Source organism: Aquila chrysaetos, chromosome 8, assembly GCF_900496995.4.
Source record: "Aquila chrysaetos chrysaetos chromosome 8, bAquChr1.4, whole genome shotgun sequence".
Lineage (NCBI taxonomy): Eukaryota > Metazoa > Chordata > Aves > Accipitriformes > Accipitridae > Aquila > Aquila chrysaetos.
In genome coordinates, this window is record NC_044011.1 from 21,677,047 (window position 1) to 21,701,247 (window position 24,201).

Below are 24,201 nucleotides of genomic sequence, written 5' to 3' on the forward strand. Positions count from 1 at the left end.
GAAACATATGCTCGTCAGTGTTCAGTGCAGCAAAAAATCTGTTGAAAGGAAATGTCTGAAGTTTATGAGGATGTCATTAGCTCGTTAGTTTATTTAACACCTTACATTACCTACTGCTACTACTTTATCATGGATAAGCGTGTTTTGTGTTTGTTATTGCAGTGCTGTAACACTCATCTCCTTTAGTTCAAGATGCTGCCTTCTAATGTACTGAAGGGAGTCTTGGGATGGTGCAGAAAAGATAAATTGTGAATTAGCCTGAAATTTGATGAGGGATTTTAGGGGGTCTGTCTGGCATGCTGAGCTGTGATCAATCTTTGATCCCTCTAAACACTTAGCACACTGATTTTTTTACTTGTTTAGCTCTTCCAGCTTATAGTATTTTAGCTGATCTAGAAAAAAACATCAACTGTTAGCTTTTCCTAATCTTTGCAGAAAGAGAAGAGTAGGAAGAAACCACATTTAAAAAACAATTGAGAAACTGAACAGGGGAAACATCTATCAAAGTTTGGGACTGTACTTTTGTAAAGTCAACTCTATAATATTTCATGTTTATTGTTTTGGGTTTTTTTAAAGCACCTTTTTCTTTACCTGACCTTTCAGTAGAAATCCTGTATCAAGTATTTTAATACACCCTTTTCCCTTTATGTTTTGTGTATATACATGTGCATTCCAGCTCTGCATGGAAATAGCATTCAGAAGACTCCCTTTCAAATTCAGCTAAATAAAGTTTATTAAAAATTAACTTCAAGGATGGAAATTCATCTTCCTCCCTCTTTTCAGCCCTGGCCTATTGTGAAGGTTAGTGCCTATCCCTTCCTTGAGGCAGAGCTGCTCAATCTTCACGGCCTAAATGTATCTAGGGCATTCTGCAGCAGCTCTAGCACACTGTGTAGCTATTTTTGGCAATGTAGCTTTTGTCTGGCAGTGCTAGAGAATGATGGCATATGCTCAGTGCTGTGCATGTGACTGGTTTAAGGGTGAATGATGTGGTTTGGTTTAAAAAAAAAAAAGTATATGTATTTATCAGTATTTTAAAAAAAGCTCTGTATAATGTTACAACGCATACAAACTTAATATACTTGATTGCATGAGTTTTCATTTTCCTTTTTTATGTAATTGTATGCTCAGTGGACTATGCATTAGAAAGTGAATTAGCAAGTTAATTTACCCTACATGTTGGTGATAGAATAGCTTTTACCTCCTCGGGCTGTGTGATCTGAACTGCAATGTGAATGTATCAGAATACACAAACACTGGTTTTTATTTTTACAACCATTGTAGTGTGTGTGGGGGGGTAGTTTAACCTGTTCTCTTCTTAGGTGTTTAATTCTGTTTTACAGTCAGTATCACTGGTTTTAGGACATGTTCTGAATGAGCTTGGTTTTGTTTTTGTTTGTGTGTTTTCCATACTTCGTGCTGTACCTCAAGGGGACCGCTTGCAGAGCAAGTTACCTGCTCATCATCTGAGCAAGGATGACAAAATTAATGATAATTAATCTTTAGTATTCATAATCAAAGATAATTAATGCTTACACTCTGTTTTGAGTTTGCAACTCAAACTACACAGTGTTTAGCAATCTAGCTCCCTAATACTCCATAAAACCTAGTTGCTTCAGGCTCACAAGTTCACAGGAACAGCTCTAGAGCCTTAGTTATTGTTTCTACCACAGGGTAGCCAGGTCCCCCAGCAAAAATTTGGGCCCAGTTTTACCAGTTGTGGGGCTGAAGGAGAATGTTTGCATCAGAACCAATAATTTTAATAAATGAGATGCTAAAAAGAGTAGAGAATAGAAACATTTTCATCTATAGATACAAGTTGTGAGAGGTTAAGTGGTGTTAGCGCTCCTGGGGTTATCATTGCTACAGTTATATGGAAAGGCTCTGGTAGGACCAGATGCTCAATCCCACTCTCCCAGGCTCCCTGGCCATATAATAGCCACAAGGCTGCTTTTCATGTTGCAGCCCAGGTTTGATAGTGGTGACAGGACAGAGCTTTGTCTTCTGGGGGCCTTTTTAAGCTCATGTGGATTGGCTGGCATGCAGAGGGGTGGGAGATGGCCTTGTGCTGCACATGAGTACAGTAGTTGTTATGGCTTAACAAGTGGATTACTGTAGAACCAGAGTGTGTATAAGCTGTTGGTATTGAAACAGGAGGTCTAATGATGGCATGATCTTGTTGGTGTGACAAATCCAATTTTAATTATTTTGTAACAAAATTTATAATAACGGAATTTCAGATGGGAGTTATGTTTGGTCGTGTTATATAGATGTGGTTTATATCTTACAGTGCCAGGTAAAACATGACAGGAAGCATGACACTGTAGCACAGGTATTTCTTAAAATCTGGACTGAATGTGCTATTAGCATTTTTTCTGAGGATGGGGGAAATAATATAGCAGTTGCTGTTAAGCTGCTAGTAACTGATTTGCCATAATATTGGGCAAAGTGTTGACATTAATGACTGTACTGTACTGTGCTTGTTGAAAAGGCTCATTTGTTATCAAGCCAATAGAAACACGTCAAGAATTACCTGATGTCCAAGAAATGCTAAAATGCCAAATAGTATACCCAATACTAAAAATTTGGACATACCTAAGAAAACAATATACTTATGTACATGTGCAGAAATCCTTCACTAAAACCAAGGTCCCATCTCAATTCAGTGTTTTATCTTGAAATGCCTGTTGGGTTTTTTTAGTATTGCTGTAACTGATCTTTGCACTAAGCTGTTTGAAAAGGGGGGAGTAGTTCAAACTATTGAAGGGCTGTCCAAGGCAAACATGGAGGCTCCACTGTCCTACTTCTCCATTTTATTTGGAGGCAGGTTGGAGCTGACGGACCAAGGCCCCTCTCCCAGGCCGTGTGTTTTGAAATAGGAAGTGGGGCAGTGTGGTAGACAGCTGCCAGCACCAATAACCGGTGGCTTGAGCTGCTTAACAGAGGCTAAGCCCAAATCTATTGACGCAGAGCATGGGGAAGTGCTCGGCAGACTTCTCCCCCCTCCCTATCCTTGCATATAATCTCATGATGCTGTGGATGTGACAAACTCCATTTTGATCAGATGTTGGGCCAGGAATGGTGAGAGCGGGTCAGATTCGACCTCAAAAGGATATTTTGATGGCAAGTGTTTTTGATGCTTTCTGAAGCTGCACCTTTTCCTTCCATGACACCTCCTCCTTTCTACTCTGGGTTTGCATAATTGCTGGCCTGAATTTTTTAAATGTAGGATGGGAGACTGAAGTCGTGCATATGGGGTGATACGGATCATGCTATGGATTCACGGTAGACCTCTGCGGTGCAAATGAGTGTACAGGCCTGAATATAATGGACGAAATAGGTAAGCACCTTGCTCTTAGTATTTCCAGAAATAATCCTTTTAAAAGGCTTCCCAGTTACAATTTCTAAATGGAAAACACTGTTATCTCTAGCTGTGGGATGCATGTAGTGTTTTTCCTTTGTACTTTCACTTTCTAATTAATTGTAAGGAGTCTGACGTGATGCAAGGAATTGCAGAAGAGTATTTTGATTTTACGTTTTTTTAAGATACATTATCAAATTAAAGGTTTTATCTTTCTTCAGTATCTGCTGTTAATAACTAATTCACTACCGATTGTTTTCCAAAACACCAGATTTCTTATTTAAGTTGCCTTCTTGGTTATGAGTAGCCATACTCTTGATATATAGTATAGTTACCTACTTGCTCACAACATCATTCAGTCTAATTAGTTTTAACTTCAAATTGGCAAGACTGGAAACAGAGGATAGTAATATGCAGAACAAGAAGGGTCCTGTTTGTCTGTAATGAAATCTTTTGCATAAGCTAGGGACTGCAATTGCTGAAACAGCTACAACGCAACATCCCAATTCCAAAAGTAGTAGCAACTTTGATATCAGAATGTTTCCTTTATCCGCCTCTAGGCCAGACAACTGGAGAAAGATGTTCTGTGGCGTGGAAGTTCTGTGTGAGGAGTTATTCCCTGAGTGGGGAATTAATGGAACTTTTTGTAACTCTTAATCTCTTCAGTTATTCAAGTTTGTACATGCAGAGCGTGAAAACAAGAGTATTATTTTGTGTTTTCCCTTCTGCCTCCACTTAGTTTATTTTCTGGTGACTAAAACCCAGCAAAAAATATTTTAAAAAACCAACAAAAACAACCACCAACAAAGCTTTCTGAAGATGCTTTTTTGCTGTCTCATGTTGTCATTCCGCATCTCTGTTTTCCTCTTTAGTAGCTGTGTGCTGTGTTTACTCTGTAGACTTTGGGTTATGCCATTTGGGTGTCCTTTTTGTTTGCTATGAACTCTCTCTGAAGTAATAAATAAATAAATTGCTTTTTTCCTTTGCTATAAGTGCTACTTAACATACCTGGAAGTAGCTTGATATTGAATAGTAGCTTGATGCTATCGTGCTTTCTATGTGCAACACCCTCATCTGACCCTTATTTCCCCTTATGGTGTTGGCAGCCCACGGTCCCTGTACAGAGACGTGGCTTTTCTTCATCTTCTGTATCCCGGGTGCCAGCTGCAGCAGTATTTTTTTTGACAATTGGTGTCTGGCATGTCGGGCTCTAGAGCTAATGTGGAGGGGTGGAAGCCAACATATATCCTGCAGACTCGGGGGTCAGCACCTCCAGATGTTGCCTTATGTTGTGATGCCTGCACTGGCACACAGCAGTTGTCGATAAGTGCTTGCCCATCATATGGTCCAATTCCAGAGAACACGGCCCCAGCACAGGTTGCATGTGCACATGATCATTGCACAGTTAGAGATCCTAGTAAATGTTACCTGATTTGATGTCTGCAACTTTTATTTGCTTTGGCTGTCATACTGGGATTGTTCCAAAAGTGAATTGAGTGGAAGGTTCTTTAATCTCCAAATCATGTTGTTAACTTAAGACAATGAATAAGCTGGGGTTTTTTGAATGTATTAAGTGGGGCAAGTGAAACTTTATGCTTCTGGAAATAAAGGATTGCTAGCACTATCTGATACCTTACTACTGTACATGCACACTTAACTATTTTCCCTTAGGTTACAAGAAATGTCTCCCTTTTTTATTATTGAGCTTCGATTTCAGGCTTTTTGTCTTGGGAGTGGAGGATGTAGGGAGGGGAAAGAAGGGGATACTGAGCTGTAGTGTAATCATGAGGGGAACAAGCAGTGGAAGTAAGCTGAGACCACCTACCTCACTTTAATTTCAAACATAATTGGAAACTTCAGATGTGAAAGGCTGTTGCTTTAATCTGTTGTATCATTGCCAAAATCTTCGGAGATTGAATTCATCTGAAATACTAATATTGGTTGCAAAAGCAGTGGAATTCTGCAGCTATCAGATAATGTTGCAATGTAGAAATGGAAGTATAATAGAATAAGAAAAACATTATTGGAGGATGTAAACAGAGACAGCATTTTGTTCTAAGGCCTTGATTGAATGAACTGATAGAAAACAAGGCAAACCTTTAGGCTGTTAAAACTTACATTCATATAATTTCTTTAACTGGTTATTTTAAAAAATAAACATAATGCTAGAATTACCAAATTAAACAGGAAATTCCTATGGTTTTTTGGCTGTTTTAGTATAAAAGAAAAATATAGAGCTGGTATTGGATTCTTCAGTACTTATAATGAGAAAATATTACAAAGTGAGGTTTTCAGACTTCTGTTGCTGTTATCCAGTGCTGTCAGGCACTTGCAAGCAGTGTTACAAAATCAGAGCTGCTACAGTTTTCAAAACGTATGTACAGTGACCAACATTTGTTAATGGCAAACAAAAGCAGAGGCCAAGGCTGTGTGAAATCATAGATGGGGAGGGGGAGGAGGCTTGGAGTGGCTTTTACATTCACAGGCACATTTCTATATGCATCTCCTAAGTATTTTTCTTCCCCGCTTCTCTGGCCTAGTTGCAAAGCAGATCTGTATTAACAGAAAGATGGCATTGAATAGGGGCAATTGAAGATGCCGTTCCTATGAAATAGAAGGGTTGGCTGTATGTCATGACTTTTCAAAACTAGGGGTCTTGTAATGAAGTATAACTTCACTTGTGTCCTTCCTGCTTGTGGTTAGGGAGATGTGATACTGCTAGGATGAGAGGCTCATCATACATCTCCAATAACTGAACAACGTATTTGATCAAGTAGGAGTGATAATGCTTCTTTCCTTTGGTCTCTTTTTTCGCCTACAAAAAGGTGTACAGATTCCTTGGTCAAAAAGAAAAAAAAAATATAAAATCCATAGATCAGAATACGGACTGAGTAGTCACTGAATCGCAGCTACTTGTTCTGCCTATGGAGGTAGGATGGAAGCAAGTTTTTCTCATGTATGCAGAACAAGTCCCAGCTCGGACAGAAAGCAGATCTGTTTCAGGTATCTGAAGCAAAAGAACCAAAACTACTGTGGTTTTTTTCTAAGCAGTAAAACATTTGAAATACTCATGTTGCCCAGCAACAAAACATCTTGGAAAAAGGCATTTATTTACCTGCATGAAATGAGTACTCAGCTTGTTCTAGAAAGCGTGCAGTAAATGCATGAAGCAAAATGAGAATTTTAGATTTGGTAACAAATGTTCTTTGGAAAACTTCAACATTAAGATGTCAAAAAAAAAAGTACAGTGTTTTAAGTTGTACTATTTTGGAAACTATAATTATGCTATTAAATGAAAGCCTGAGGATAGCTGAGACTTAGCTTGTAACTATACATGCTTCCTTTAGTCATGAAAAACCTCTTCATAAGTGGCTGCTACTTGTACATCCAGTTTTACAGTATTGCTTTTGGTTTTCTTAAGATGTCAGAGGACATCAATAGGCACAGCAAATTTACAGGGTTATGTAGCTTTGACTTTCAAGCTTAGGTGATATTTTTAACACAAGGTTGCTGAAAAAGCATTTGAAATGACTCTGCTATTTTTAATGTGTCTAGCACTTTAAAAAAATCCATGTAATCCTCTTGAAACAGATGGCTACAGTGAGTTAAAATCCCATGCTAGGATTTGGGCTTTTACCTGGTACTGAAACCAATGTCATGACACAGGGATGTATCACTGAATTTGGAGGTGAAAACCAATTTCAAAGCTGTGGTTTTTTTAAAAAAAAAAAAAGAAAAAGGCTGCAGGGAACTGTGGAGTCCCTCTGGATGCTGTGTCATCTGTTAATTTCTTTTAGTTTGTGTTGTATCATATCTTTTTCCAGATGTTGTTAACTAACTGTTCCCAAAGTTTTCTTCTGTGAGGGAAGAAAGATGGGAAGCTAAATTCTTTAATTTCAAATCCTGTAAATACTTGAGCTGCCTAACTGAAGGCAGGATTCAAAGTGAAGTTTTTGTTTTAACTCTATGTAGGGATAACCCAGGAACACTTTGGGGGACAGGGCTGAGGTGCGGAGGAAGATGTTGGTATTAGTCTCACCTAGAACTAAAGCATACTTGCTTTTTCTTTTTTTTTTTTCTTTTTTTTTCCTTTTTTTTTTTAGCAGGACAGCTGGCTCTCTTATCTATAGAACTACAGTAGTGTCTAGAGACAAAGCGTTAGTCTTCTTGTCCAGATAACTGGAAATAATTTAATATAGCTGGTGATTAGTGGAAGAAAGGCATACTATTTCAGTTGCTTGTTTCCTGTACTGTTTTGATCATAAAAGGAGGCAAATGAGTGGAAGGTTAAAGTGTTGACAGACGTTTAAGTTTTTACAGTTAAGTCACTTAGTAGCTAAAATTTATCCCCAGTGCATTCCAGTAGTTAACCAGAGATTAATTTGAGCCAACTAGATGCGGAAGTAACAGTCTTTCCTTGGATTAACATCTGAATTGCACCAAAATGTATTTAAACTTAGAAAATACAAAAACCTGTTCTGACTATTCTACTATCTATTGATAAAATACGTACATTTCAAGGGAATATATTGTGTTCAGCAGTGACAGGAAGAGCACAGCCCAAGTATAGCCTCAGCAGGTAGTGCCCAACTACTCCGAGGATGCACATGCGCCACTGTTGTTCTCTGCCGTCAGTTCTCCGCAGGAGTACTCAAGCATTTGCGCCTGCCTTCTCACTCAATTTTGTTACCAACTGCAGCATTCAAGGGGCTGAAATTATGTGAGTACTGACAGATAGAGAAATCTTAAGTAGCTTGGTAGCAGGTAAAAAAAAGGATCCAAACTGTGGGGTGGTGAAGCCTAGTTTTTGGACATAAAATTTTGATGTGGTGTCTTGAGACGCATTCCAAACTTCCTTATGCTCCCCTAGTTATCATAACTTAGTGTAGGTCCTTCCTACCAGGTTGAAGGACAAAATGTATACTAGAATACAGAAGATTTTCAAGAGATGTTAGAGAGGTTCTTCACGGAAAGCTGAAGAAGTCCTTCAAGCTGGTAGCTCACAGTACCTGGTGTTTCTAAGGCTCTTATTGCAAAGCCTACTTTAGTGTTCTTAGTTTATTGCTCTAATACCTGCAAATAGCACTTGGAAAAGAGCAAGCATATAAATAACTAGCTTATTGATGACACATTAGACTTTGGCGTCTTTGTAGCAAGACCATACACATGAAAATATGTCTTAGTATTCTGGGATTGTTTCTGCTTCCTAATAACATTTAGGATAACTCTGGGCAATTCTTAAGAGGGCATGTGGGAGGTGAGAGCTGATCTTGTAGATGCAGTCACTCAAGAAGCTGAGTTTCTCTGGTCTTCAGTGACAGGCTGCTGTTAGGCATGTTGGCACATGCTAGATTTAATCTTTAAAAAGCTGGTGATATGACACAGTCGGATTTTTCACTCCACTCTACTCACTTTACTGAGAGAGCTTTTCAGCTTGGTGACATGCCCCTATTCTCAATTTCTTAATGCTGTTTCAGCTAGACTGCTGCATCGAACTGCAGAGCAAGCAAAGAGCGCATTAAGAGGAATACTGGGACAGGGAGTAGGAGGTTTGAATGTGTTACATCCATTAGGAATGTCCTGGACAAGAAGTATTGCTGCTGGGCCTGCCAGATGAGTAGTTCAGAAACTAGGTTATCGTGAAATAACTTGGTACTGTTGCAGCCACGGATTATTTGGGTGCTCTTAGCTGAGGAAAATACAGTGTACTTGTGCTGAAGTGTGCTATTGTTTTGTGCCATGATAAATACAACACCTCTGCTGCTTTAATCTATACTTACACAAAGGTATAGGGGTACTGGTAGTCTTATGAGGACAGATTTGGAGGGGGCACTCTAGCAACTTTGCCTAATTAAATCATAACCAAGTCTTTCCCTCAGCTGTACGAAATGCAAAAGTAGCTCTTAATCCTGCAGACTTTAATAGCCTGAATGCATATATGGAAGCAAAGATGATATTCCATAGGACTACAGCAGACCAAAATGGTATACCTAAACATAACCTGTAAATGAGGCTGTGACACTCCAAGTGGTCAATAAGCCTTGGGCCCTTTCCTGTATTTTCTGCAGCTTTCACACAGTGGCCGAGTGAGACCTGGTCCCCTAAGCCTCACAGCCAGTGTTAGCAAGCTTGTTTTACTTAATGAAGCTGTGCCCCCAGACTCTAAGGGCTTGCAAACTTGTGCATATTGTAGAACCTTTTGTGTGCTAGTGTGACTTTGTTCAGTTTGTCAGCCTGGAGCGGGTGGTGTACCCGTGATTTATGAAGCTGGTTCATCTGTCCTGGAAAAAAAACATTGTACCTATTCTGTCTAGTCATGGTTAAATATGTATAGTTGCAATAATAGAGGCATCTGTAAAATAAAAACAAGACAGGAAAATAGAGGTTATATTTGTCAGAATCTTTCCTTGCTGCTTCAGCCTTGCAGCTGGCTGATACAACGGCCACAGAGCCTCTCAGGTTTGGTGTAGTGTAGAGTGTGTATTAGCATCAACATCTGCCCTTTTTCTGTTAGACTGCTACTCCAGTCTCCTGGGCATGGAGAAGGATGTGGAAAGGGTGAGGACAGGAAACAGCACAAAGAATTTGACCCTTTCTTTTCCCCTCCCTAAGCCTGAGCTCTGCTTTCTACTTGTTTTTCCCATAGAAAGACTTTGCCTCACCATGCAATGAGTGTGCCCAGGGCTCCACATGTTAGTTCAGAGGGATTGCATTATTTCCTTTCTCCAGCTCTCTTAATTAACATTTACATTGCTTAATCTACACAGCTCTCCCTGCCTGCGTGCCTTCTCTTGTTACAGCCCCTGAAATAAGTGATTTAAGAATTTGATAATTATATACCTTGAAAAACTCATTTGTATAATCATCTTGCTAGATTCAAAGCTGTCTTACTCGCTCTCTAGTTAGCTTTGTGAAAAGACAGAATATAATATTATTGATGGCAAAACTAGGAATGGATTCAGTGCTAGCTTTTGGGACTTTGGGGACTGTTAGAAATTGCTGGAACTGAAAGCTCTTTGCAGTAAATTTTCTTTATATTGTGGAAACAAGGAGGATCACTCCTAAGTAGGAGAATGAAATATTTCTTGTTTGTTAGTTGAAATTTTTAAATTTTCTGATTTAACTTGGTGTTGCCTTACTCTGTTCTCACTGGGTTTCCACAATCAGCTAGTCCACAATCAACATAACATGAAGTTCTCCTGGAAAACATACACTGTAGATTTGCCTACACTTCAATACTAAACAAAGGCAGCAATAATGTAAAAAAATCATGTCATAGAAAGCATTGAAGTCTTATTTCTAAAATGTAATCTCAGATTAAACCACTTTGGGATGGTTGCTGCTATTTTTTACATCTCTGGCCTCATACCCAGTAGTGTACTTACAATGTCTGTGGCAGTTAATAAGAGAAGATGCAGTTGGACATCTCTTCTCCACAAAATTGTAAAGACCAGTACACTGTTGCAGATGGTTTTATGAAGACCCAAGGAAAAAAATCAACCAAAACAAACAAACAAACAAACCCCAACCACAGATGAGAGAGCTGCCAACTGTTATGTAAATGTAGAGAAATCCTTAGAAATCTGCACTAAGATGTCTACATTTTTAATATGCCATTAAGCGCTTAGCCTTGGGGAGGGAGGCCCACATAAAGCTTTTTCTCTATCTTCAGAGTTAGTAGTTCAGCAACTGTTTCTCAGCTGGTCCATTTAAGCCTGAGTGCATGAAGTGAAAAGAACTCTTTCTTGGTTTGTGTGTGGTTCATTGAACAAGGTGGCTGCTTAAAAGCAGGAGCGTTTAGTATTGTGTGTCATGTCACCCTTTGCTTTTACCCCAACTGACCTTTCAGCTCTGCAGAAGGGAACACATACAGCAGTTAATCAGCCCATGCTTATTACTTCAGGTCACTTGCATGGCTTAGATAAAAGGAGGGAGAGGAATATAAATGTAAATATTTTCAACCATTTGCTTTTAAGGGTAGGATGGAGCATGACAACCTGGACTGCCTGCTGTGTTACAATGAGTTTCGGTGGTGTGTTGCCTTTTGGTGGTGTTGAATTAAATGCAGTGGGCTGGTTGGCCACCTCTTAGCAGGAAGAGCTAGAACTGCCTCTGGCTGCTGCAGCTGTAGGGGAAGGGGCTGTCCTATCTTCATGGTAGGATTAAGGGCATCCTCAGGCAGGGGGTGGGATGGAATATCTTGGGCACGTCTTTGTATCCAGAATGTTTTGTGGTAGGAAGTGTTAATAGTTGGAACTCAATGAGCTTCAGATCTCGTCAAGCATGCAAATTATCTGTTAAAAACAATACAGGATATTTTTGAAAGTAGTTTTATGAATAAATATGAAAAATGTACATGTTATACTATAGTAAATTATTTGTCCAGCATTTAATCTGCTTAGAAAACTTAAGCTATCATAAGACTTGTTTTAAAAGTTTTTCTGGGGAAAAATGTTAACTGGTCCTATAGTAGCACTTACACGAGTGCATTTGGGATGTATTTAAGACTTTCTGCCTGATATTATTGAAATTGAAGAGGCATTTTTTTTCCGTTCAACTACTATAGTTCCTTCTGATTTGTAACTAGCTCAGAGGAGGCTATAGTTGTTACCTGTTCTGTCTGTCCCTGTGACCTTACTTTCTTGTTTTGTCAGACAGACCTAGAATGAGAGTCTGTTCTGTAGCAGTTACAGATTCCCCAGTCAGTTCAGATCCAGCTCTGATGAAGAGTCTGAATGTGCTTGAGTTCGTGCATAATGGTCTCTTGGCTTCAAGAAGGGCCACAGACCTAAGCTTATGTGTAGGAGGAAGGGCTTGCAGGGTTGGAGCGATGATTGCTGCTACTATGCAGAGAAGCTTTTAACATATGCAAATATATAGGCTATTTAGCTTCCTACTGAATATGTCGTAGAGCCTGACTCACTGTAGCACTGTGTGATGTGTGGACTACTTGGAGTGCAGTGTCCTTCTCCCAGGTTGCCTACAGTCTCTTAATGATTACAATATCTAATCCCAGATTAGATGTTGAGGACGAACAGTTTCCAAAGCCAGCCATAGTGTTCATTAGCTCCTGACCAGATGACTCACTAGCATGTCTTTAAGAGATTTCCTTGGAACATCCATAGAAGATTATTGTTCTAGCACAGATCTGAGAGCATCACAGAAAAATTCATGTCATCTGAATATAACATTAATTCTTCCAAGGGGAAGGTCATGTAAACCCTGGAATGTTTTTTATTTTTACAATATTACCGGAGTTATCTTCTCAAATAATCATATTCACTGGCACATGTAACTCAGCATACTACCAGAATTTCTTCCAAACAGGGAATTGACAAGTGGTCTGCCCTCTTCACTAGAACTTCTGTTCTTTTGAGGTGGTATGATATTGTTTTGCTTTTAAAAATATATTACTTTATTCCAGTATACACTAAGCACAACTATGGGGAGAAGAATGAAGTGATGTACATCCTACAAGTGGAAACAAATTGCCTAAGTTTAGCAAAGTCTAATTGCATAGGTCTAGTCTTCTACCAAAATTAAAATAGTCTTACTAATTTCTGTTAAGCCAGGAAAAAAAGCTGGACTGCCTTAATTTGTGTTATTATTATTTCACATTATATATTAACAGAAATCGGGGAGACTTTATTCAGAAAAAAGGTCTCAAAATTAACTCCCAACTCAGGATCAAATCTCACTGGTTTGTGAGACTGTTAGTGTCATCAAAATAAATTCAAATGTAGACAAAATAAAATTTTTACATAGGGTGCAAATAATCTATTTTCTCCCTACAATCTCAAATTACTTAAATTAATATTACTTATTTATAGTTGCTACCTAATCTAGATGTAGCAATAGCAGGAGGTTCAACTGGTATAGCTAAATTTAGACTGCTCGTAATTTGCAGGAGGTTAGGAGGAGATGACAGCTGGGACTACCTGCTGCTAATTATGCAGGTATGAGTATCAGTTCACTGTGACATTAATTACTGTTAATTACATGTAGTTTGAAAATACATGGGTTTGGGGTTGTTTTTTGTTAATGACTTTTGGAACTTCAAAAATGGAGGGTAATTCAGCTCTTTCTCTCTGGCTTAGCATGGTGGCACTGATGGGGCCCTATCTGGAATCAGGTGCTGTTCAAGGTGGTGTAGAAGTGCCAAGCCAAGATCTCTGTGTCCAAAGATCTGACAGTTTTTAAAGCTGTGCGAATGTTCAACAATTGGCAAAAGATTGTGTTTCTCTTCTCTTGATAAATAATTTAAAAAGTAGTCTGCTGGAGGGCTGTGGTGGTTAGGATATTTCATACTCTTTACAGGCAGCATAATCCCAGTCCAAAATAGTCTGTATTGTGTGAGAGCACTGAGAAGAATTCTAATTTAGCAAGCAAGGCCTCTACTTCGTCTTACTGTGAGGACTACAACCAGTTCCTCAGTCACCTGTTTCCTGAGACCTCACTGAAGATCACAAGCCTGTTTTTAACATTAACAATTCATATTCAGCTTTACAGTGATGTTAGACCAAGAAGTCAGAAGACCTTGCATACTTGTTGCTTTTTTTTTTCCCCATAATCTATTTTTTCTGCTTTCTAGGCCCTGAAATACAACTGTTCCTGATCCCTTCCTAACCTACTCCAAACCAAAGCTATTTAAAAGCAATGATACCAGTTTTCCCACTTATCTGTCATGATTCGGGCTTGTGAAGCTGAGTATGGACAGCAGAGTAAACACCCAGCATGTAAGGGAATCCACCCCTGGGCTTGTTAGGCCATGCATAGTGTGGGGATTGTCAACTGAAGGGCCCTGAGAAGCATTTCAGGCCTAAATTTACTGGATGAAAAGACAAAAAGTAGGGTGAACAGGTAAAGAAGAAGGTTGTGCTATTGTCGTGGTTTAATATAAAGGAATGGCTCACTCATGGGTGTCTCTTAACCACTTTTCGGGGAAGGGCAATGCAGCTGGGTGCTAGAAACCAGGACATGAGTTCAGTAAATTCCAGAACAATTCTTGATGCAGGTGATCAATGAACTGACTAGGGGACATGCTCTGCTGGACTTGCTACTCACAGACAAGAACTGGTGGATGATGCAAAGGTTGAGGGCACCTATAAACTGCTGTCTTGCAAACCTTGGTTTTGCAGAGTGTTTGTCTCTAGTTGCATCAGCTTCTGGCATTGATGTTCTATTAAAAGCAAGAGGAATGCTTGTTGGAAGTAAAAAGTGCTGACAAGTTTGGTTTGGTGTTTGGTTTTTTAATTGCAAAGCTGGCACAGCAGTAGGTAAGCACTAATGAAATTAAGTTAGCTGGCACTCCAGTTTTTGGAACTAATGATTTAAAGTGTCTTGGATAGAAACAGAGTGCATCTTGTTATTGTGTCCTCTATTGTATAATTGTGATATGAATCCTAATTGTTCAGAGCATGGACAATGATGTTCTGGAGTTGCCTGGCTGTACTGATTAAGGGGCTGTGGAGCAAGGTGCTCTCTCTTGCACAGCAGCACCCTGTGTAACTGTTTCAAAGTGATCAGCTTTGAAACATCCATTGTGTGAATGAAGAGAAACCAGTACGGTGGGTGTGCATTATGTTATTTTAGTCACATTCCATAGAGCTTGTGTAGCCTGGAACCTCATTAGTGGTGAGCTACTGAGTGCCCAGACCTGTGGAAAATACTACGCTCTCATAGGTGAAATGGATGAGACATGAGTTTACCAAGAAGGGATGTCCTGAGATAAAGCGGCAACATATGATGTCTGCTCTGTAAGAAGTAATTTTTTACTCACAGCACAAGTGTCCAAGTCTGGTTCGATAGTGCAACAGGTATGGATACAGAAATAGGAGTTTGACTAAAAGATAGGCAGGTACAGGATATGAGCAAATACAACCTGATGGTCATCTGTATCAACAGGAAGACAAGGACTGTGTACATAGATTTATGGAGCATGGTTGTGAGGAACTAATGCTCTGCTCTCAAATGAAACTCAGCATAAGCAAATTATTCTAGCCTTGGTTCACTATGGAAGACTGGCAGAATTATGGAAAGCACTAATACCCTGGTCTGTAGCTGTTTGCAGTTGGTGAGACTCCATTAATTATAAAAGCCTTGTTTGAGATTCTAGTGGGAGTCTGCTAGTGTGTAATCTCAGCGAGTTTGTCATTTTGAGTCTGTATTACAGTCCTGTGTGATGAAAAATACTTTTATGAAGGATTGAAGCAGATTTGATGAGTCTCTGTCTCCCTGTGGAATGGCAATCAAAAGGGCAAGGCTCAAAGAATAGCCTTGTAGGTAAGGCCGTTTGCATCCTTAAAAATAATTTCCACCAGTGCAATACAGGGAGCTGGGGAAGCAGTTAGTACCTGGCCTGATACCAGCAGTAACTGATCTATATGGCTCCAAGTGTTGTGTAACCAAACCTGGTGTCTGTCTCCCATATAAGCAAAAACTTTATAGTATTTAGTCAAGCCAGCAAATTGTGTGGGGATACTGAAGGTAATTTGTGAGAACCATTGCATTGCTGGTATGGTATGGAGCCAGTTCTGTTCAGTGGTTGCACACAAGAAAACTTAATGGTTCTGGCAACCAGCCTCTCTCAACTGCTGTCTCCCTGAGCAAAGGGGAGAGCTGGACGGTGCTTGAGTGACTTGCCTGAAGGTGAAACAGTCTTAAGCACTTTTCCATCCCCATCTCTCCTATTAAGGGTAAAGAGGGGAAGCCTCATCACCCTGTCTGAAGTTACTGGACCTGTTACCACTGGCTACCAGGCATTAGCACAGCCTGCCTAGGCTTTCAGAAATATGACTCAAACATGGTGAAGGATGCATTGCTGTGTGGAGTCAGATACTATGATTTCAGCATTATGTTGCTCATCCCTTTTCTTTTTTTTTTTTTGTTCTTTTTTTTTTTTCACCATTTGTGTAATGTATGTATTTTGATATGATGCTTTTTTCTGTGCTGAAGTGGAATATTTAATATACACTACAAGCAATAGATTGGATTTTGAAGTATTGCGGTGATGTAGTTAAGTCACTTGCAACAAACACTCTTATTTGACAGTCCATTTTTTCTCTATTTTGGTTGACCAAAGAAAAGAATCAGCACCAAGAACATGTTCTATGAAAAGTTCTAGAGATGTACATGGTATACTATCGTTTAGTCTAGCAATCTTTGTAAAACATTTAATCTTTCAAGGCAGGGACCCAACTACTACATAAATATGGTTAACATGTTCTCACTGTTTCTGGGGGCAAATTCAAATACCCTTCATGAAATTAAATTTTTAGTTCTGCTGTCAGAGAGTGGTATTTGTTTCATTTTTGTTGGTACCAGTCTGTCATGGTTAGGCTGCTGCAATGAAGTTTGTGGCTTAGAGGTCTAAATTCTTTGTTTTCTCCATCCACAATAAAGAGGAAACCACTGTGAATTAAAGAGCTGTAATTCCATGAAGCACTTCAGTGATGTTGTTGTAAAATCAAGATGTTTTGCGTAATAAAATAACCCCAAGTGAGAATTTTACCCTTCTCATGCTTGATTTGAATTTTACAAGGCAGATGGCAAATAACTAAGGTTGCATAACATTTCCCATTAAAAGAGCCTTGTTTCAGTCTCTTTATAACTTTACTACATTTAAATGATTTGGCCTCTGTTTCTCTTTTGCCAGGTTCTCTCCCTCATTTTGTTATTTTGTTCATCATCAGCAAATGGACCAATTGCTGAAGAATGAGGCATGGGATAGTAATGGGGACTTCTGCTTCTTGAAAAAATCTTAATATCAGTCTTGTAGGGATGGCTTAAGGCCACCATGCTTCAAAGGAAAGATTTGAAACTATAACAGTATGAATTTGGTTTTAGAGCTGTGCCTCCCCTGTCCCTGTGAAAAGCCATCCAAATTAGCCGCATAAAAAGTCATAGTTAGCTCATAGGGCTGATAGGGATGCATTCAGCATTTGAGTGCTACGTTTCTGTCCAGTTTTTTTGGCTGAACTGAGGCAGCAGCCTTTCCTCTCACATGCTTTGGGCTCATCGGTGTTCGCATGATTCACTGTCAACTTCATTATTTAAAGATTGTATGTGAGTACCTTCCTGTTCAAATATATAACTTGGCCTTTCTAAACACATATTCATTTATATAGTTTTCCCAAAGACATGGAGCTTAGCAATAATTAAGGTTGTTTGTGCAGCCTCAGTTCTGCATATGCTGTGTTGTAATTAGCTATTAGTCTCCTGCCCTTATGCCAAGCGATACCTTACTCCTCAGGAAGTCCTGTTTCCTGGCAGCTGGATATCAGTAAAGAACTGATCCCTGAATTGAAAATAGAATTTTCCAGTTTCCTATGATGTTCACTTTGAAAGAGAAGTTTTCCAGTAAATGGTGTCTTGAGAATTTAGTTGAGCCCTTGACTGGTAGTAACTGTATTTGTCTTGTGCCTCCTTAAATATGACAGGGTAGACCGGGCACAGTTTTTATTTTTGACAGTGATTAAAGTGATTAAGGATAAGTCATGCAACAGAAATGTATTTTCTGAAGTCAGTGTTTCAGCTTTGTTCCCTGCCCAGCAATGGTAGGAAACATTCCTTTTTGCTTCACTGTTTCTGAATATATGCATTTTGCACCACATTAAATGCTTGTTTTATTTAGCTTACAGTAGTAGGATATATCTTTTATGTAAAGAATAGAAGAATAATTAGAAAATGGAATGTTGCACTTGCTCTAAGTAGTTACAGCATCCCTTCTAGTGTTTACAGCATCTCTTCTAGTGAGGTAGAGAGAGGTAGGCTAGCAGAAAACTACCAGTTTTCCTCAGGTGAATGTACTCTTGATTAGAGTAATGGCTTAATGTGTGCATCCAGGAACTTAACTGCTAAATAACAGCATGCAGTCTTTGTAGCTTTAACTGTTTCGGAAATAATTGTCTGCACAGAATAGGTTATATAAACATAGCCTGGCTTCTGTGAATCTTCCTGCTGTCTTTAGTTGAGAGATTGTTGTTGCTATAGCGACTGGCAGGCATTATTCCTGTTTTATTTTTCTAAGGCTGGAAGGAGGACTCTGAACATCTCTGCAGCTCACAAATTTTGCAGAGCTTGCCCAAGAAACTGCAGCAGTGAAACAGTTACCTATGTTACTTGTATTGGTCCCACTAACTTGCAGGTGGTCTAGAATTTACCCCTCTCTGGAAGAGAAATCCCAGCAGATGTCCCAGGCATAAATCCAAGTGGCCTGATGCGGTGTTGTGTGAAGATAACTAAGTACCAGGAGCAGTGTAGCTATCTCAGTGGAATGCTTAACTTGGCTTTTCAGCCAAGATGAGCTCCTGTGTTCGAGTCTGGTGTTGACAAGGCTCTCCTACTTTCGGTACCTGAGTTAGCTCAGGGTGCTGAGTAAGGAGATGAAACACACATAGCAATGAACTTCTTCCATAGTAAACAAGGTCGTGGTACTTCATTATTGAAGAAGCTGTATTTTGCAGAAATCTCTGCGGCTTCTATAGCCAATTATAGTCAATTTTACTCCATGCTCCTTTGCATTGAGCACTAAATGCCTTAGACTGTGAGGGTTAAACAATGCTACTACTTCTTTTTTTCCCTATATATCCTCCCTTCTTGTGTTTTGAACATCCTTATTTTTACTGATTCTTTGGTAAAAGATTTGATAAGAGCTCACTACCCAGAAGGTAAGGGAGCTGGTCAATGTGTCCTAAAAGTAATGCAGTGGGACACCTGTGTTGTAGGTCTCACTTGCATAGTTGTGTAAGGTGACAATGCAGAGTAACCTAACTAGAAAGAAGATTTTGAAGGGGAATAGTCCTATTTTTGAACATTCTTCTGCTTACAAAGTTCCTATCACTTCACTTTTGCAGTGTTTTATGCCTCTCTAAAACACTTGCAGCCCTTCTGGGGGTGGGGCAGAAATGCTAGAAGCACCCTAGAATTTAGAGTATGCCTGCGGTTACACACAGAGTGGAGACAGATTATTAAAGCAGAAAAATAAGCTGCTGAAATCTCTCTTCTGTATAATGTCCAGAAAGCCAGTACCTATCTGAACTTGCTCCCTATAGAAAAAAGCAGTTCCAAAGCCTCACCTTGCTTCCGTGGCCTAAACCTCACCTGTCAAGAGCAAAGCTCAGCAGTCTGAGATGTCAGTAAAGACAACAAGTGTTTGCTCTTACACAGGGCACCTGTACCTGCACCTGAATATGGTATGTGTATATAGGGATGTCCCCCTATGGCAACAGGATCACTCTGTTACTGTAGAAATGGATTAATTACTGTGAGACAAAAACTGTTGTGCCTTGCTTTTGAATGATCAGTATGTTGCCATGGCAGAAGTACCACTGTTCCGGGCCTGTTCTGTATCTTAAATGTGAAGTCACTGGGATGGTAGCTATGAACCTCAGTGCACGTGGCATTAAGTCCTGTCAGACTAGTGCAGCCTGAACAAATTTGGGAAGAGTTGAAAGAGTAGAGGAAAGCATGGGTATGCACTGAGCTCAGTAGGGATGCGATGGCTTGTGTATGTCAGTGGGCTGGTAAGAAGAAAGCACTGTGTTGGTCTGGGAGCTTGTGGGAGTCTCCTAAATTATTCTGTAGATATTGTTCATTTTGTTACATATTCATTTTAGTTAAAAATACATATTGCATCAAAAGAATGTTTTGTTTTATTCTACTTTTTACTTTTGGGGGAAGGAAATCATTACCTTCTCTTATTGCAAAGCTGATAGCAAAGAGATTGCCTTGGTTTTAAAAATGTTTAGATCTCAAGATCAAATTGCTTTAATAGAGAAATGTACAGCAAAGTATCCCTTTTCCCCTTCTTTCCATCCCCATAGTCACTTTACTACAGTTGCTGTCTGTGTTTTTGTAGAGCTCAAAGCCTGAAATATGTTTTGATCATTGTGCCCTCTGAACAGGGATATCAAATAATTAATACTCAAGTTGCTTTCCCCAGCTCAAGCAATCTGACCTTGGTATCAGTGTGATATTGAAAGCAGGCTAGTCTGTGCCTAATTCTCCAGATCTCAGTGGCAGGTACAAGCTTCATTGTGACTTGGAAATACTCGCAGGCATTACCTTATAGTTTGGAGCAAGCTCTCTAGTTGAAGTCCAGAAAAGTTTTTCAGCTACAAAAATGTAAGGTGCTCCATTTCATAATCTCTGAGGTGACCTTCCATGTACGACTATTACAACAATACACTGGCACAGGTCCTGGATGTGGGGATCTGTCTGACATCTTAGTAGCAAATGCTACCTGCAGCAGTCAAAAGTCTGAGGAGGAGAGGCAGCGGGTACTCTTGCACCTTGGCTGAAAGTGTTTTGCCCTTGAGCAACAGGGTCGCAAATAAATCACTGCAGGTTGCATGTTGCCCAGTCTTAGTGTTTGAAGAGCACATGGCCTAAGACAGGCTGCACAGCATGAAATGCTGGGTATCTGGAACTGAGGTTGCCCTGCATGCCCTCAGGCGGTGGCATTTCAGCTTTTATTTTGGTGATGTGTAATTAAAAACTTCCTTTCGTGTATCTCATCTGTATCTGGCTGGGCTTGCCAGCCTTCTGATCAGCTGCAGAACCACTACCTCACAGCACAGGCTTTTTCAGCAGATAACAGGGACCTTTTATCCAGTGGTTCTTTTATGTTGATATCATTGTTTTATATTGCAGTCAGATGATGCAATATAATTATCCAGAAGAAATAATATGTCAGCTTTTTTGTAAATGCTGTTACAGTTATTTTGTTTCTTTTCTCATCTTTAAGAGACTCTTAGCGGCATAAGGGCTCTCCCTACAAAGGCACTCAGTTTAGTATGTTCTCCTGCTTTATTTAATATTTTAGGATGCAATGCTTTTTAAAGCCAACATAGTCAGCCAAAAGTAATCTTTTATAAATATGCATCTCCCAATAGAGCAGTTACACAATTTTAATCTAAAAAAATTTGTCCCTTTCCCTGTAGTTATTTGTGTAATCCAGTTTTACGTCTGTGGATTGTTTCCAAAGAAATCTACTTATGCTTCTGTTTTTAGTGTTTCACAATTTAGTGCTGAATTAGCTGTGACAGTTTTAAATCATCTGTTTATTTTCCTAGTCTACAATATGGTGAAAACAATGGCAACCTCTGTACTATTTCATGAGTAGTAAACACTAATGCTGATTAGTTTTCATTTCTACTTAGCTCAGCCAGGACACCAGAGATGAAGAACGGTAGCAACAGTGCTCTGTATGGCAACTCTGATGGTAGACTTCTGTGATAAGTGCCAGAGCAAAAAGAACTGGGATGGTCACTGCAGCTTGATGTCTTTTTAATTTATTTATATTTGCAAACCAGACCCTTGAGTTCCACAGTTTTGGAAGTATGAAAAGATGTACTTCAGCTTTAACTTCTAAGAATTGAAAATATTTTAATGTAAAATTATTCATAGGCGTGTTTAAGGCATGAACTTTGCTTTACTGTTTCAGTGAGTAGAAATGAAATATAGATGTTCTGTCACTGTTCTCAGTCAAACCTCTAACTTGCAAATGTACTGTGTAAGTACTACTGTTTAGACTTTAAAAGAATAGGCATTTTCCATTTGCTAATGATGGAAATTTCAAAACACTTATATCTGAAATTGTGAAGACTTGTATTACCTCTACTAAAAATAGCAAACTGGTCTATAGTCTGGAAGTAGTCTTTGCTTCACCCGAGTTCCGTCAACAGTTCCCTTGACCTACTTCCCTTAACAGGAGACACCTAACCAAAATTAGGCACATCTCTTTATTCTTTCAAAACGGAAATGTAGATCTTAGTTTTACTGGAATGCGTTATATCTAAGCCTTTTAGAGAATTCATACGCGTCACAGTTGTTACTGCTTCACTGCTGTAGTAATAGGCAGAACCTTGTAAATATTTTAAAAATAATTTTATCAGTGTTGCTAATTAGAACATTTTGTTACAAAAGGATTTTGATTGGAGTTTTAATGGTATAACCATACCCAGGGATCAAGCCCTGGAGGGAAGGGTGGCCCAAGAAAGCTGGTTAATATTCAAGGATCACCTCCTCCAAGCTCAGGAGCCTTGCATCCCAACAAAGAGGAAGTCAGGCAAAAATGACAGGAGGCCTGTGTGGATGAACAAGGAGCTCCTGGAGAAACTCAAATACGAAAAGGAAACCTACAGAGGATGGAGGCAGGGACAGGTAGCCTGGGAGGAATAGAGAAATTGTCTGAGCAGCCAGGGATCAGGTCAGGAAAGGTAAAGCCCTGATAGAATTGATTCTGGCCAGGGATGTCAAGGGCAACAAGAAAAGCTTCTGCAGGTATGTTGGTGATAAAAGGAAAACTAGAGAAAATGTGGGGCCTCTCCAGAAGGAAACGGGAGACCTGGTTACCTGGGACATGGAGAAGGCTGAGGTACTCAATGACTTTTTTGCCTTAGTCTTCACCTGCAAGTGCTCCAGTCACACCACCCAAGTCGCAGAAAGCAAAGGCAGGGACTGGGAGAATGAAGAACCACCCACCGTAGGAGAAGATCAGGTTTGAGACCATCTAAAGAACCTGAAGGTGCACAAGTCCATGGCACCTGATGAGATGCATCTGCGGGTCCCAAGGGAACTGGCAGATGAAGTGGCTAAGCTACTATCCGTCATAAAGGGAAGGGATGCCATCTAAGGGGACCTTGACAGGCTTAAGAGGTGGGCCCATGAGAACCTCATGAACTTCAACAACGCCAAATGCAAGGTCCTGCACATGGGTCAGGGCAATCCCAAGCACAAGTACAGGCTGGGCAATGAGTGGATTGAGAGCAGTCCTGAGGAGAAGGACTGGGGGGGTATTAGTGGATGAAAGACTGAATATGAGCCAGCAGTGTGTGTTTGCAGCCCAGAAAGCCAGTCTTGTTCTGGGCTGCATCAAGAGGAGCGTGACCAGCAGGTCGAGGGAGGTGATTCTGCCCCTCTACTCCACTCTCATGAGACCCCACCTGGAGTACTGTGTTCAGCTCTGGGGCCCCCAACATAAGCAGACGTGGACCTCTTGGAGCGGGTCCAGAGGAGGACCACAGAGATGATTGGGGTCTGGAGCCCCTCCCCTACAAAGACAGGCTGAGAGAGTTGAGGTTGTTTAGCCTGGAGAAGAGAAGGCTCCAGGGAGACCTTACAGCAGCCTTCCAGTACCTAAAGGGGGCCTACAGGAAAGATGGGGAGGGACTCTTTATCAGGGAGTGTAATGATAGGATGATAGGTAATGGTTTTAAACTGAAAGAGGGTAGATTTTGATTAGATGTAAGGAAGAAATTCTTTACTGTGAGGGTGGTGAGGCACTGGAAGAGGTTGCCCAGAGAAGTTGTGGATGCCCCATCCCTGGCAGTGTTCAAGGCCAGGTTGGATGGGGCTTTGAGCAACCTGGACTAGTGGAAGGTGGCCCTGCCCATGGCAGGGGAGTTGGAACTGGATGATCTTTAAGGTCTGTTCCAATGCAAACCATTCTGTGATTTTGCTAACAGTTTTCTGAAGCATTTAAATTAAGAAGCCTGAGGATGTTGGTTTGGATCTGTTTCTATTTTTCTTCTGAAGTGGTAGCTCTGGTAGGGAAATCTTTCTAGTGTCTCATTATGAACCATCTACACCAGGGCTTTTAAGGTGGCTTGGGGTTTTTTGGGTGTAGTAGAGGGGACTTGACAATAAGTGTGCAGAGTGTAGACTTTCTATCCTGATGCTACAGTTCTGTTCCTATCTGCATGCTCTTCCCCAAAGGATTACCGAGAAAGAAAGACAGTGCGCCATGAGTGTCTTGGTTCCCCCCTCCCCTAAAAAGCTCACATCTTGTGACTAAACTGCTGCGAAATGCATGTTAATGTCATGCAGGCCTCTCTTAC

General features: G+C 40.1%; 1 protein-coding gene across 9 annotated transcripts in view; it reads left to right on the plus strand.

Annotated features, from left to right (window-relative positions):
- The window catches only part of MAP7 (microtubule associated protein 7), a 110,742-nt gene that overhangs the window by 21,771 nt on the left and 64,770 nt on the right, over positions 1-24,201 (plus strand). Inside the window, exon 1 of one of the 9 annotated variants that reach the window (XM_030023126.2) lies at positions 3,014-3,340. The exons of 7 other annotated variants lie outside the window; for them this stretch is intronic. In XM_030023126.2, the coding sequence (XP_029878986.1) occupies positions 3,328-3,340 (13 nt within the window). In that variant the 5' untranslated portion in view covers positions 3,014-3,327. Of the gene's footprint in view, positions 1-3,013; positions 3,341-21,548; positions 21,598-24,201 lie in introns of those variants that run through there. One more of the 9 variants, XM_030023125.2, reaches the window with a different exon arrangement.